This window comes from Phycodurus eques, chromosome 14, assembly GCF_024500275.1.
Source record: "Phycodurus eques isolate BA_2022a chromosome 14, UOR_Pequ_1.1, whole genome shotgun sequence".
Classification (NCBI taxonomy): Eukaryota; Metazoa; Chordata; class Actinopteri; order Syngnathiformes; family Syngnathidae; genus Phycodurus; species Phycodurus eques.
The window spans coordinates 13,725,661-13,740,133 of NC_084538.1; the positions used below are offsets into that span (position 1 = coordinate 13,725,661).

Consider the following 14,473-nt stretch of genomic DNA (forward strand, 5'->3'; position numbering starts at 1 on the left):
GTGAATGACGAGTGTATTTCCAACATCCTAGTGAATGGCGTGTAAACAAGACTATTGTACCTGAGAAGCTATTGTTTCAGCATTGAAAATGCAGTGATGACAAGAACATTACTACTGTGCGGGTCCAACCATCAACTGACAGACCCTCAAATGTTGCCAAGGCTCAGTAACATCATGTTCAGAAAGTGAAGACAAACACTGTGTGGCCGTTACGCACATAATTCAAGATGACCTCTTACACAACTGAAATGCTCTCACACTATACTGAAATGTATATTACAGTATATGAGAGCATGCCAGTATAATGTATAAAAGCGTTTAAATATACTGTGTATTTTCACTATGTGTGGATGTCAGTTGTGAGCGTTTCAGTTGTGTGTGTGGAGTACTAATGAAGTATGTCGTAAGCGGGCCCTCTAAAAACACAGAAGCACACATACGGTATGCTGAGATTAGGAATCTGCAAAATCTTCAAGAATTACACAGTAGAGATGCTCAGAAAATAATAGAACAGTGACTTAAAATAGAAAATACAATGTAACGCTATAACTTCAGTGATATTTTGATTTGCATTATATGGGCAAATAAATGACACCCCCCCCCCCACCCCCCCCCCCCCCCCAAAAAAAAAAGGTTGCAGTAGATTGTCAAAATCATTCGGTCTTCTGTGAAAGTGACCTATTAAAACTGTGATGCTCACCGCACAAGATAATGGTATACTGGTAATATACTCTATATACAGGTGCATCTCAAGGAATAACATCATCGATAAGTCGATTTATTTAACACAGGAAAATAGTTTTCAGTATCTAATTTCTGTATCAAAACTATTTTGATTGTTGAGATGGTGAATTTTGGATTTTGTTAAAGGTCATAATCAGTTAAATTGTAAAGTAATGAAATATTGTGCAATAAATGTATATAATATAGGGTATCCCAAAAGTCACAATATGCTTTTTTTTTCTATTTAGTTTCAGGTATCATTCGAGCAGACGTGATGCATTTGGCATTAGGCTTTGCAGTTTTTGTTAGTGTTACCATTCCCTTGCCAAAGGTTCGCCAATAACATTGGAACAGCGTTCTTAAAGCAGCAGATTATGAGTCGGTACGGGTAGAGCTTTATCGGTCTCTGAAGCATCCACTGAATCGAGCTTTTGTTGATGCTGAGTACCGGTGCAACCCTCCAGATCGACTTTCTCTGGCTTTGCATGAATGCCTGCTCTAAGAGTTTGTTGCATTCATCTGTGGTGGTCGTAGCAGGTCTTCCGCAGCTCGGTTTGTCAAGAACAGATCTTGTTTTGAGAAACTTGCCACGGATAGTGTAAATTGTTGGAGCAGTGCGACAAACATAAAGCTTCTCAAAATTCCGCTGAGTTGCAGTCGGAGACAACAAGAACCTCTTGCCGTTCGGCAATTTTGCAACACTACAATGTCGATTGGCAAGCCGTGGACAAGGGAAAGATGCTTAAAGAATTGCAGACCCTATCAATGCTAATGGCCTGATGTCTGACAATTGATACCTGAAACAAAAGCGAAAGAAAATAAGTGTATGGTGACTATCGTGGCAGCTTGACAACGGGTCAGAACTACTGACATGTTTCCACAATTTTTTGCCACTAAGTTATTGAGATGCACCTGCTTCATTGGGTCAATTTCTAGAATTGTGGGCAGTGATTGATATTCACTACATAGTGCAAAATGAATGAATGTGAACACAATAGTTAGAAATAGTTTGGTCCAGAAGTATTAGGACAGTCGCTGTCTTTTTTTCTCCCAAAGATCCTGGAGTACCCCATAGAATGGCTGTAATACCTAAATGGTAAATACCAAAAACAGTATTTGGGAAACCTGTTGAATTGAAGATAAATGTCCGACTGACAGTCTTCAGACACTTTAATCACATATTGAAAACACTGTCCAAATACCTGGCGGCATGGTGGCCGACTGGTTAGAGCGTCAGCCTCACAGATCCGGGTTCAATCCCCGGCACCGCCTGTGTGGAGTTTGCATGTTCTCCCCGTGCCTGCGTGGGTTTTCTCCGGGCACTCCGGTTTCCTCCCACATCCCAAAAACATGCATTAATAGGATACTCTAAATCGCCCGTAGGTGCGAATGTAAGTGCGAACGGTTGTCTGCTGGTATGTGCCCTGCGATTGGCTGGCAACCAGTTCAGCGTGTACCCCGCCTCCTGCCCGATGACAGCTGGGATAGGCTCCAGCACGCCCCCGACCCTAGCGAGGAGAAGCGGCTCAGAAAATGGATGGATGTCCAAATACATGTGGCCCTCTGACTACTCTATCGCCATGTATACTTGTCTCATGTCTCTTTCGTTAAGGCTTTAATAGAGGTAAATAATTCAGCCACTGCTGCTTGACTTTTTCATGACAAGATGTTGTTTTTAGGATTCACATCACATTTTTCCACATAATGTACACCACAGCAGCCATGCATTTGACCCGTGGCGACTTACACTTATTGATGACAAGCGAGGAGCTGCAGTATATCCTGTAGCACAATTAATAATGCATGGCCAGACACACATGCAAGTGCCCCACCAAACGTGACAGAAAAAAAAAATACACACTCTGTACATATAATTAATCCCTAGTATCATATCATATATCATCATATAGACAGGTCATCACAGGTCACTTTGGTAATACCGAATTCCAAAGCAGTGCCGCTTCAGTCACGTAAGGTTCCTTTTATTAAAATTACGTGTTGCAGCAAGCTGGAGGCGTCAATGTGCACTGCCCACGCGCTCACATGGCTTCAGTGTTTGAACACAGCGCTCCTGGATCTCGTGAGAGGCCTTAAGACTCTAAGAGGAGGCTACGGGGAAGAAAGGCAAACAAGAGCCACATGATCACTTTGTTCAGAAAAGAACAAAGAGAAAGAGAAACATTATACAGTAATACTTGTATAACTTATTGAAAATAATGAACACTAAATAAAAACAAAATCTTGCAGTCCAGCTTTCTCCCAAAGCTTCCCAAAACATGCATGTTATATTCATTGAAGACTAAATTGTCAATAGGTATGAATGTGAGTGTGAGGGGGTGTTTTGCTGTAAGTCCACTGTGACTGAGTGGCGACCAGTCCAGGGCGTACAGTTCCTTCTCGCTCTTTCATGACAATGGACAATTTAAAGTCCTCAATTAACCAACATGCAAACCGGAGTACCGAATATAAAATATCAATTCTGCACTTAGTTAATGTTATAAGTAATGACACTTTCATTTCCTCGAGTTAAAATGCTGAATTTCCAAATATTTCAATAAGTGCCGTATGACGATTGAAGCACTTTTGAGTGCAACATTAATGAGCAAAATTGTGCACGTTCTACAATATTACATGATTTAAATCAAAGTTGCAGTATGGCATCATCATTACATGAATGTTTCACTCACCTTTAAGTCTCTTGTAAGGAATGACTGATTCTTAAAAACGTTTTTAAAATGTTCTCATACTTCATATATTATATTTATGTTTTTACTTTATATATTCATACAATAGAAATCACGTTTCAAAGTAAACATTTGACACCTGTGCTTTAGGACAATGTAAACTTCTTAAAGGGGATTCGTTCTGTCGAATCATTAAGACAAACATAATACTTAAAGCAATTATGTGGTGAAATGTACTTAGTCAATCCATATCAATACATTCTTTCTAGTTGGCCTTTACGTGCCGCTGTTCCAGATACGGTCACACATTGCACAACAAGTCCAAGTCGACCTAATTCTCCATGGGTTAAAAAAAAGAAGAAGGTGTTAACGGCTGCAGGTGCACTTCAAGCATGAGGATCATTTACTGTAGTGACACAGCAGTTTCAAACAATAACATCAGAGCTGCTGGGTGAGTGAATGAACACTCTCGGGGGCGCAGGGGAGCGTGTTAGAGGCAGGCAGCACTCGTGGGGACCAGGCGGAGTGGGTACCTCGGGAGCTTTTCCTTTCACGAGCCCGAGCTGAGGCATGATTGGAGCCCCCCGCGCACCCTTCGCTCCCTCATCTAGCTCCTCCAGAGCCGGAGGAATGGGAGAAGGCGTCGAGGGTGGTGAGGGATCAGGTGTCAGCGACTCCTCTGGCTCCCTTCGGTCTAATGCCAACACCTCATAATCAGTCATGTCAAAATCTATAAAGGGGGTGGAGGTGAATCCAGAATTCGGTCATCAACTCTCAAGTGACTGACTGACAAAGGATAACGATGGTGTGTAATTAATTGCTCAGAGAGGTGGAACTGATTTTGGCCATTAGGAACAAAAGTTGCTTATGTATTCCCTCTAAACCACAGCACGGAAACCATATAGAAAGCTATGACAAGTGAACATCAATTTGCAGCAGTGTAAATGTCTTTGATCGTGCATGACATTGAGCTTAAGCAGTGAACCCACTGCTGACATTTACTGGTGAACTAAAAATAGTCTAACAGGACATCTGAAAGTAACTTTCTTATTGGAGGCTAATACCATGAAAATGATCTGTCAGCATAAATACTAAGCATTTACGAATGCAAACAGTCCCCCAAGATGTACACTTACTTGTATATGTACTACAGGTTGAACCGATTAGTCGAATAGCAATGACAATTGCATCTTCAAAGGGTCAGCGCAGCAAACTAGCGGCGGTGTCTCATGCGTGTAGAAATATTTGACTAAAAATGAGACCGTCAGCACGGTCACTTACAAAATATGCAAGTCTATCCTCAAATATGACAAAAGCACAAGTGCTATGCACGGCCATCTCAAAAGGCAGCTGCTAACGCTAGCTGACGAACAGCCTAAATCCTCAGGTCGGCCGTCAGCGAATACACCCAACGTATGTTCAGTAAGAGGGAAAAGACAGACAATATATTTTAGCGTCTGCTTAGATGACCAATCGAACGCAAGCGACAACCACGCTTGCCGCAAACACACGGCAAGCTATGCTTCCTCCTTTTGGTCACCCCACCTACCGACTAACTCACCTAATGACAAATCACACTCCGGCACCTTCATGGTCTCACAGTCACATCTTATAAAACTCTTCCTACCATCAAGCCACGGAAAACAACTGCAGAGTTGCTACATTATTGCAAAGCGGATCATCCTCAAAGGTTGGACTCTCTGCGAGGCCATGAAGGCATCTGAATGTGATTGGATGAGTGAGTGTCCGAATGTGATTTGATGAAACGGTCAGGGGGGTGGAGCCAGTGCAATCAAGGACAGTGGGGAAAGTGGATGTGCGAGCTCGTGTTTGGGGGCAAACGCGCGCACAGCGGGTTGACGACTGAAAAAAACCCCAAAAAGTTGTACTGTAAAAAATACTGTATGCACAGTGAACCCCCGCCTATTCGGTGTTTGCGAATTCACCTTTGCGTGACGCCACAAGATGGTGCCAAAGCTCTGAAAGTAGCAATTGGTGTCAAGTAATTATGTTGAAGCGACACATCGCGACTGAGAGACCAGCTTTGTATGTCGGGGAGGAGCTAAGTTTAGCATGGATCGTTAGTGGAAGTTACGGAGAGTCTTTGCATCATGCGCCTGTCCTCATTTGGGCTGTAGGCTATCCCAGATAACTTTGGGCGGGAGGTGGGGTACCCCCTGGACTGGTTGCCAGACAATCACAGGGCATATTTAGACAAACAATCATTCAGTCACATTCATACCTATGGACAATTTAGAGACTTCAACATGTTTTTGGAATGTGGGAGGAAGCCGGAGTACCCGGAAAAAAAAACACAAAAGCACGGGGAGAACATACTAGCTCCACACAGGAAGGTCAGAGCTGAGAGTTGAACCCTGAACTTCAGAACTACGTGTATAAGGCACACTCAAAACGAGGCCAATATTCTGCTGAGGTGTTTAGCGTCTTGGCTAAAAATATACAGAAAAATGCCCCATGGTGACTTCTCTAACAAAGATACACAGAAACATTTTGTACATCATTTTATATGTTAAGTGTACTAAGAGTACATTTAAGGATACTGTATCACTATTGGGTCTTCTTTTAACAACACAACAAATTGCGAGTATAAAAATAGAACAGTTGTATCAAAGAAAAAAACTTGTTCATATGATATTGCATAAGGAATAAATCCCCCCAGTTACTGTACATGTGAGCGTTATCACAGGACACATTGGCCCGGACCAAACAGGAAGGTCGGCAGGGGGCGAGGTTTTGGGCGAGGGGGTTGGGGGTGGGGTCGGGGGGTCGTAAAGGGAGCACTCAGGAAAGAGGAGTTAACTGAACAATATCCATGGCCTTAAGATACTTGGAGCAGGAAATCGACATGATAACCGGACACCGTGTACTGGTACTGCACTTGTATTAACACAGTGGACCCTCGCTACATTCTGGTTCACCTTTTGCGTGACTGCTTCGAACGTTTTTATGTCATTGTTGTTTTATGGATTTTTATCGTAGACAGGCAAGTCTGAATTTAAAGTTGCGTGCCTTCAGTATAGTAGCACATTGTACCACAACATGCCGGGCAGCACTCAGGTCTGCTGGAAGAAAGTACAGGCAGAGAAGGTCCCAAATTAATTGTCCCACACACAGAGTAGAGTGAATATATGCCTGTCAGTATTATTTTGTCCCTTGTTTGAATGTGTTGCTACTCTGTGTGTGTTCCAGTAGCAGTTGTTTGAAGGCTTATAATTTCCGTAACATTGATGCAAATTACCATTAGCACATCTATGGTGTTTTGCATTATGTTAGCATTAATCTAGCGGGCTTTTGTTATTACTGTATATGGTATGATTGAACATTTTGGTGTTTAAATATACAATGTTTAATGAAGTACTGTTTTGCAACTGGGAGTGACAAATATGATAAATCGAAAATGGTAAAATTGGGAGACACACACGCACACGCGCGCACACACACACGCAAGCTCGTTGATGTTCCTCTGAGGTTTTATTCGATTTTAGAATGAGTTGAAATGCTCTCGTGGGCCATACATGGCGAGCCGCAGGTTCCCCACCCTTGCAATAAGTGAGGCAGTTAATCAAGGTTGTGTCTGCTCACCTTTGTTGTAGCTCTCAGACTTGCTCCGCATCATGGTGCGGGCCCGGTGCTGAGCTGCGGCTTCCGCGCTGGTTGGCTGCGTGGAGCTGGCCGTGTCCGACTCGTACGCCGCCAGATCTTGCATGCTGAAACTCCTCAACCTGTCTGTCAGAACTCCTTGGCCCTGGGACAGGATATAGCAGGTATTCAATAACAAGTAGTTGGACACAATAAAAGCGTTTCTATGCTAAAGCTCATGTGTACTTTGGGCAACTGGAGCTTCTATTTGAAATGTTTATGCGTGCATGTTTTCATGAGGGTTTCTATTTTTTGGGTGGCCAGTAAAATACATGAAACTTTTAAAGTTAGCGAGAGACCAAGACACCTAAGGCTTGTTGTCAGTCAGTCACAGGACACATACAGAGGAACAAGCATTTGCACTCACATTCCCACCTGAAGGACAATCAGTCCTGAACATAACATGCATGTTTTTGGAATGTGGGAAGAAGCCAGAGTCATCAGACAAAACAAATAAGCACGAAAAGGACATGTAAACTCCACACAGGAGTGTCTGAGCCAAGATTCGAACCCGGAACATGTCGACTGTGAGCCAGACGACAATTTCACTGTGCTCCCATACTGTACCATATATCACAATAGATTACGTAGTATACAAGGAGGCCTTTATTTGTACAATCATTTTTTTAAATAAAGTGTATTCATGGGGGACAGGGCCAGGTCGCATATAATGAACATCTGCGGATAATTGACACCCATTATAATTGCATTGAAAAATGAAGCAAAAAAGAAAAAGGAAAAAAAAAACATTGAAAAAAATGTTTTGAAAAACAAAATCCGCAAATAGGTGAATCCGAGGGCGCCTAACCACGAGTATGCACGGGTCCACTGGAATATGAAACTTTTTGAGCGTCTAGAGGTTCTTGGTTCTCTTCTTAGCTCAGGTCCTCCTGTGTGGAGTTTCAAGGTTGTCCCTGCGCATGAGTGGGTTTTCTCCAAGTCACTCCCGCTTCCGCCAACATTCTAAAAACATGACCTGCGATAGTCTGGCAACTATCCAGGGTGTACTCCGCCTCTCACCTCAAGTCAGCGGGGATAGCCTCCATCTCACTCGTGACCCAAAAGAGGACAAGTGCGAAAGAAAACGGATGGATGGATGGATATTAAACAATGTTACTGGTATAGTATAGTAGAGTGGACCCCCGCACACTCACGGTTCGGAACCCATGGATTCACTTATTCGCTGATTTTTTTCCAATTTTATATAATTTTTTCCATTTTTTTTTTGGGGGGGGGGGGGGGGACAGACAAACCCAGAAGAAGCTTACTGACATTTTATCCCAACTTACTCAATAATTTGGGGGTTTAAATTTTTTTTTTTTAAATCTCAATGCAATTATAAAGAGCGTCAATTACCCGTGGATTTCCGTATGCCCCGCAAATAGCAGGGGTCCCATGTATGTGTCAAACAGAACATGGATGCGCACAATGTTCCGGATGGATCCAATTTTTGTCACCTGGAATGCATGCCGGATTTGAGTCTTATACCACACCTTCCGATCAACGTCAGTAAAGGCCCAATTATGGGATGTCTCTCAAAGATGATGCTGTGACGTGGGGTGTGCTAAGGAGTGATTTTCCTCCCTGATCTGCTTGTAAAAATGGCCTGGTCGACAATCATACATGTTGGTTTGATTGATTAAAATGTTTTTGGTTTTTTTTCTTTCGTAATTGACCTCATGAAATAATTATTTAATTGGTTTATTGTTAATGATGACAAAATACATTTTACACACACATTTATAATGTATTGTATTAAATAAATAAATGATCAGTTTATTAAATTCAACTGCACATATACTGGTGCCTTCAGACAAGAATTTAACTGGTTCAACGACAAAGCTCGTAACTCAAAACATTTGTATCTCAATTCATCTTTCCCCACTGAAATGAATGCAGATGCCAATAATCCCTTTGCGCATCCCCAAACAATAATTCCTTATTTAAATAAGGAAAATAACACTCTATAATATTATACTTTATCAAATGTATAGTAATAACATTATGAAATAGAATGTTAAGAATTAAACAGTTTGTGCTTCATTATAAATCATTGTAATTGTGCAGCTCCATCGAGTGTGCATTTTGGCCACCTGTGGGCAGGCAATATATTACAGGCATATGGCTATACATTGCTAGATGAAGACGGTCCCCACTCCTCATTTTGCAGTAATATTGGCCATTTATCACAGAGGATAAAGAAAATATGCCTGTGAGAATTGTTATATTGGCTGTCCACGTGTGTTTCCCCACTGTTTGTGTTCAAATACCGTTGCTAAAAGGGTTATAACACCATAAAACCGATGCTATTTGTTTGCATTGTTTGTGACCATTAAGCTAAGCAGACTTTCCTAGGGCAAGGCCATGTGGTGGATTTAAATACACAACATGTTAATCTCTTGTTTTATGTTTCATGTGAGCGCAAACTTCATTTGAGAGTGGCATTGAACAGCTTGAAGCCTCTTTTTTGAAGAACTGTTCAGAATCTACCAAACGGCATGTTCTGAGCTGAGCTCAATTCCACCACACAGCGCTTGTTTCTCAAATTTTTTTGGTGCTCACAATTCAAAGCAGAAAAACGGCCAAAGTAAGGCTCGTATATCGAAACGCTTGCATTCTAACACATTTGCACATTAAAATATATATATATATATATATATAATTTTCTACATATAACCTGGCCCATCTGTTTTCAAAATAAAATGTTTGCCCTCCCTTGACATACAGTGTGCAACATAGTGCAGTACAGAAAGCAACAACATTGGATTCGGGTGTATTAGTGCAGCATTGTAAGCAATAGCAATAGGATACGCGACAATATCAATATTTTGTCCGCCCTCAAATGGTTGATAATGTGACATAAACTCTTTGAGGTTCAGAAAAAAAACAAAAAACATCCCGAGTCGGCAGTACCTTTGTTGCAGCCATGACTGCAGCGGTGGCGGCCACATTCAGCCCTTTTCTCCCATAATGCACCAGCGTGTCGTAGCTTTTGTCCTTGGCTTGGCAGATGTAGTCATCAATATCCTGGGACAAACCACAAAACAAAAACATGTTGTGTCTCTTTGTGTGACAACTGTAGCTGCTTGATTGAGTTATGTCTGCTCACACACAACACATTGCATCACAGCTGGGGCAGGGTAAAGGACACATAGCAACACAGCAAACGTGAATTAGCACAAAGCCACGTTTGTTCCCTGGATAGCCGAGAAGGTCAAATGTTATTAATGAGGGGACTCAACGGCACAATTGAAGTCACTTTTCCTTGGACGACACAAGAGGATGTGGCAAAGGTAGTGGGCAATGTTCACCTTTTCTTTAGAGGAAAGAGTGGGATGGACAAACTTCCTGTAGAGCACACTGGAGCCTTTAGTGTAAGGCGACAATAACCACACCACAAAGGCTATCTTCAGTTCATAGTAGAAAGGAAGCCTGGAATGAATGTGATGACATACAAACACACACTCAAGAGGCTTACTGGTCAGAATCACTTTCAATTGTATTCATTTAACAATAGGTTTATTATGGTTGTTGGATGCGCATTAGGCCAAACTATTACCATTTGACTGTGCAGGTGTACCCAATGAATATGTTTTATTTAAATTAAAGCCCAAGACTACTTACCAGCAAAGAAACATATCTGTGAATACTTCCACAGATGTAAATAGGGCAAATATTATCCAGTACATCATCCATTTCACCTAAAACACAGGAAAAACAATGGATGGTCAAAATACCCCAAGGATGAACAAAAATGTGACACTTTACACAAGTTTTTTTTTTTTTTGGGGGGGGGTTTCCAAATACCCCAGGGATCAACAAAAACATGACACTTTACACAAGTATTTTTTTTTTGGGGGGGTGGGGGGGGGGGCAAAATACCCCAAAGAGCAACAAAAACTTGACACTTTACACACCTTTTTATTTTTCAGTCCGTCTGTAGTCGCTCGAAAGAAGCGTGTGATATTGTACCAGCGGAGCTGCCAATTATTGCGGGGCAGTAGCCTGTTATGTCAATTAGTCCCACTGTTTCAGACTGCACAATCCAGCAAAATGCAAATGGCTCTCCAGGGCACTCCATATACCCAACTATTTGTATACGTACAAGCAATTCAAAATATGTCCCCCTTCATACAAGGATATAAAGATCACTACAGTATTTAGGGGCCAGTTAATCATAGAGTACCTACCTCAATTACATATATGACAAATAAAAAAAAAAAAACTATTAACCATCCTCCCATCCATTTTCTATACAGTACAGCATATCTTGTTAAGGGTTGCGGTAAACTGAGGCCTATCCCAGCTGACTTTGAGCAAAAGGTGGACCGGTCACCAATCAACCGCAGAGCACGCACAGACACAGATAACATTCACCCTAGCATTCAGTCACTAAGGGGGATTTGAACTCACAATATGTAGCAAAACCATGAAGTATACAGTATCACCATATTGATACTTTGTCCTATAGATATTTATACAGTATATAGGAACCGGCTAAAAATATAGATGAATGGAACTGACACATGCAAACTAAAGCACACATTAAAACATACGAGTATGACATAATCCCCCACTAATCATAAAAAGCCGTGAAATATTGATGCCGCCACCCCTAAAATGCTCATAATTGACTGTATTAATCGTTTAAACTGTGAATAAACCACAAACCACTAAACCTTCAGATTAGCCTTGATAAATGGCTTTCAGATTATGTAAAAGCACTGCAAGTACACATCCACAAGCCGCCAAGACTCTCTCGTAATTTATTCCACTAACAACCCAGGCTGAATTTAGCTCCTCCCCCTTGCCTCACTCGAGCTGCATCCCTTCAATAGTCCGGGAACTACGTTGAAGTGATGCATCTCGAGCAAATAGCTGGGGCTGAGTTCCACGGGGGGGAATAGGAATAGCTGAATTGGAGAATAGTCAACAGTGAATATGAGCGGTCTTGTTGTAATAAAACTAAAAACAAAACACACACATGTACTCACGTATTCTTTTACATCTTTGGACTTGACGGCTTTATATGAGGAGTAGGCAGGATATAGCGTACCAAACACCAGTCTGCAAGAACATTTGATCAATATTAACATGGGAACTTTACATCAGGACATTATTAGGGGATGCATCTACATACGTGAACAAGGCATGTATTAATTGCGCAAAGGTAAACATTTTGGTCAGTGTTAATCCCACCGCAGTGTTAACTCATAAGGAAGCTACAGTAGAACTATTTGCATTGGCATCTTCATGACACGTGAGCTATGACAGTCCCCCTATGTCATCATGATGTCATCTTATATTATAGAGCTTCGGATAAAGGTCCCAAGGAAGAAGTCAGACTTGAGTACGCCATGTTTGCGGCTTTTCTTCACCCCCACTCCCGCCCAAGGAGTGAGAGAAAGTTAGCCTGCGCGGAGACACCTGCGGCCCGGCTAAAGGAGCACCGTGGCCCGGCCAACAGCTGAGGGCGAGCCGATCAAGTTACTGACCCACTTGCGCTCAAGCACAAATAGAATGCATTTGTCGGAGATCGCCGTTTTGTGCGCTGAGTGCGCTGCTCGTTGAGGCCTGCATTGTGAACGGGGACTCGTGGAAATTGAACTGGCTTCTATTGGGGAGGCTTGGACCGGCCTGTGCTGTGTGATGGCGCTTCATCATACTCCATCTAATAAGTCATAATAGAGAGCTTTCAAAATAAAAGGTGTGTGGGAGGGGTGTATACTTCTGTGCACATGTCTGGATTGATCCTTTTTGCGCTTTCAATAACGAGACTGGTTGTAACCTGAGAAGGATCACCCATCCCTTTTTTGTGTGTGTGTGTGTGTGTGTGTGTGTTTCGTCCCCCCTCCAATGTGGGACATCAACACATTATTATGGAGTCACCACCGCCCAGTCACATCGGTGCTTCGCTTATTTGGCTAATGATAACAATAACAAAACATGAGAGAACGACGTTAGGAAGCTACCAAAAGGCATGTTCAAAAATAAACAGGCCCGAGCTGGTTCAGAACATCTAGTTGCACATTTTGACAACCCCCCCCCCCCCCCCCCACCCCAAAAAAAAAAAAACACAAATCATATCCTCCTGTGCTTTATGATTCGATGGGGGGGGGAAAGCCGATCGATCGAACGTCGCCTTTTCCAAAAGCAACAAATAAACAAAGCCATTTCGCAATTACCGTCACGTTCACGTGTGAAATAATAATAATAATTAAAAAAAAGACTTACACCACAAGTCTGGAGACGATCCAGGACACCATATTGCGCCGAGAGGCGACAGAGCGCGCTGTCTGCTGCTGGGGAGGAGTTCCCTCCTCCTCCTCCTCCTGATGATCAGGAGGAGGAGGAGGAGGAGGAGGAGGAGGGTGACGATAAGACGAGCACGCGCGCTGCACGCGCACGCAGGGACGCCGACCTCATGCAGTGCTCCATGTGGCCACGGGTGGCACTGTTGCGACGCAAGACAACGTGTGGCACGCCTCCAAGCGGGGAATACGTAGAATGCACTTTTCATTGCGCGTCCTACGCAGCTAAACAAGGCAACCGACATCGAAACACAGCTTACATGTCATTCGAAATCATTGAAAAACTACCTTCATGGTTGTTTTAACACATCTGCAAACTACAAAACTATATTGTAGTTGTTTTTATTTTCGTTTTGACACCACTACTAGGAAGGTAGTTAACATTTTGGAGCAATTATGAAGATTTCAGGAAATTGCGCCCTCCTACAAACAAGCAGATGCAATGTGAACATAACAGTTTTGGTGATATAGCATGTCCCCAAAAAGTTACCCCATGCGTGGGGTCAATTGCTCATAGGGCCGGGCTAGGTTGAACCATCTCCCTGAGAAGACACCCCCACCCAAGCTCACGCACCTTTAGCCTCCCTCCATTAAGCTATTCCATAGTAATACTGAACGTCCGCACTGAATAAAATCAGGCATTTCCTCAAATACATATTGATTTAATAAACAATTAAAAAGTAAGGCCTATGCAACTAGCCTCTATCAACTTCTTCCAACATAGGCCTGAGAATTCTTGAAAACATGAAATGGAAAACTTCCATCTTCATCATCCACTCTTCATCTTCCAACTTCCATCCTCATCATCCACCCTTTTTCTTCCTCCCTTGCTCCTCCCCATTCCACTTGGACAATACAAACTGCTGAGACCTTGCCGTCCCCCCAACAGTGTGAAGTTTGCCTCTCTTTTGCCTCTCTTCAGAAATGTAGCCTCTAGGTTTTCAACATCCGCCTTCTGCTGCTGGCCAAAGTAATAAACTTCTACCACCGGCTCAGCTTACCCCATGGCTACCATTTTGAATTTATTAACCCCTCCAGCTAATATGGTGCACTTTCATGCCAGCTTTAGCACCCAATTTTAGAGCCCCTCGATAT

General features: G+C 42.6%; 1 protein-coding gene across 3 annotated transcripts; it reads right to left on the bottom strand.

Moving 5' to 3' along the window:
- Positions 1–624: 624 nt before the first annotated feature.
- Positions 625–13,395, bottom strand: reep1 (receptor accessory protein 1). Of its 3 annotated transcripts, XM_061696971.1 has the most exons (8): positions 13,302–13,395; positions 12,062–12,134; positions 10,692–10,768; positions 10,379–10,499; positions 9,981–10,094; positions 7,011–7,173; positions 3,941–4,137; positions 1,723–2,832 (listed from the first exon to the last, which is right to left on the bottom strand). In XM_061696971.1, exons 1-8 carry the CDS (start codon positions 13,331–13,333, stop codon positions 2,773–2,775), a joined length of 837 nt encoding a protein of 278 aa, XP_061552955.1. In that variant the 5' UTR covers positions 13,334–13,395; the 3' UTR covers positions 1,723–2,772. The 3 variants fall into 3 exon arrangements, with proteins under 3 accessions (XP_061552956.1, XP_061552955.1, XP_061552954.1); XM_061696972.1 differs by lacking the exon at positions 3,941–4,137 and having other exon boundaries at positions 625–1,812; XM_061696970.1 differs by having other exon boundaries at positions 1,723–4,137.
- Positions 13,396–14,473: the final 1,078 nt, after the last annotated feature.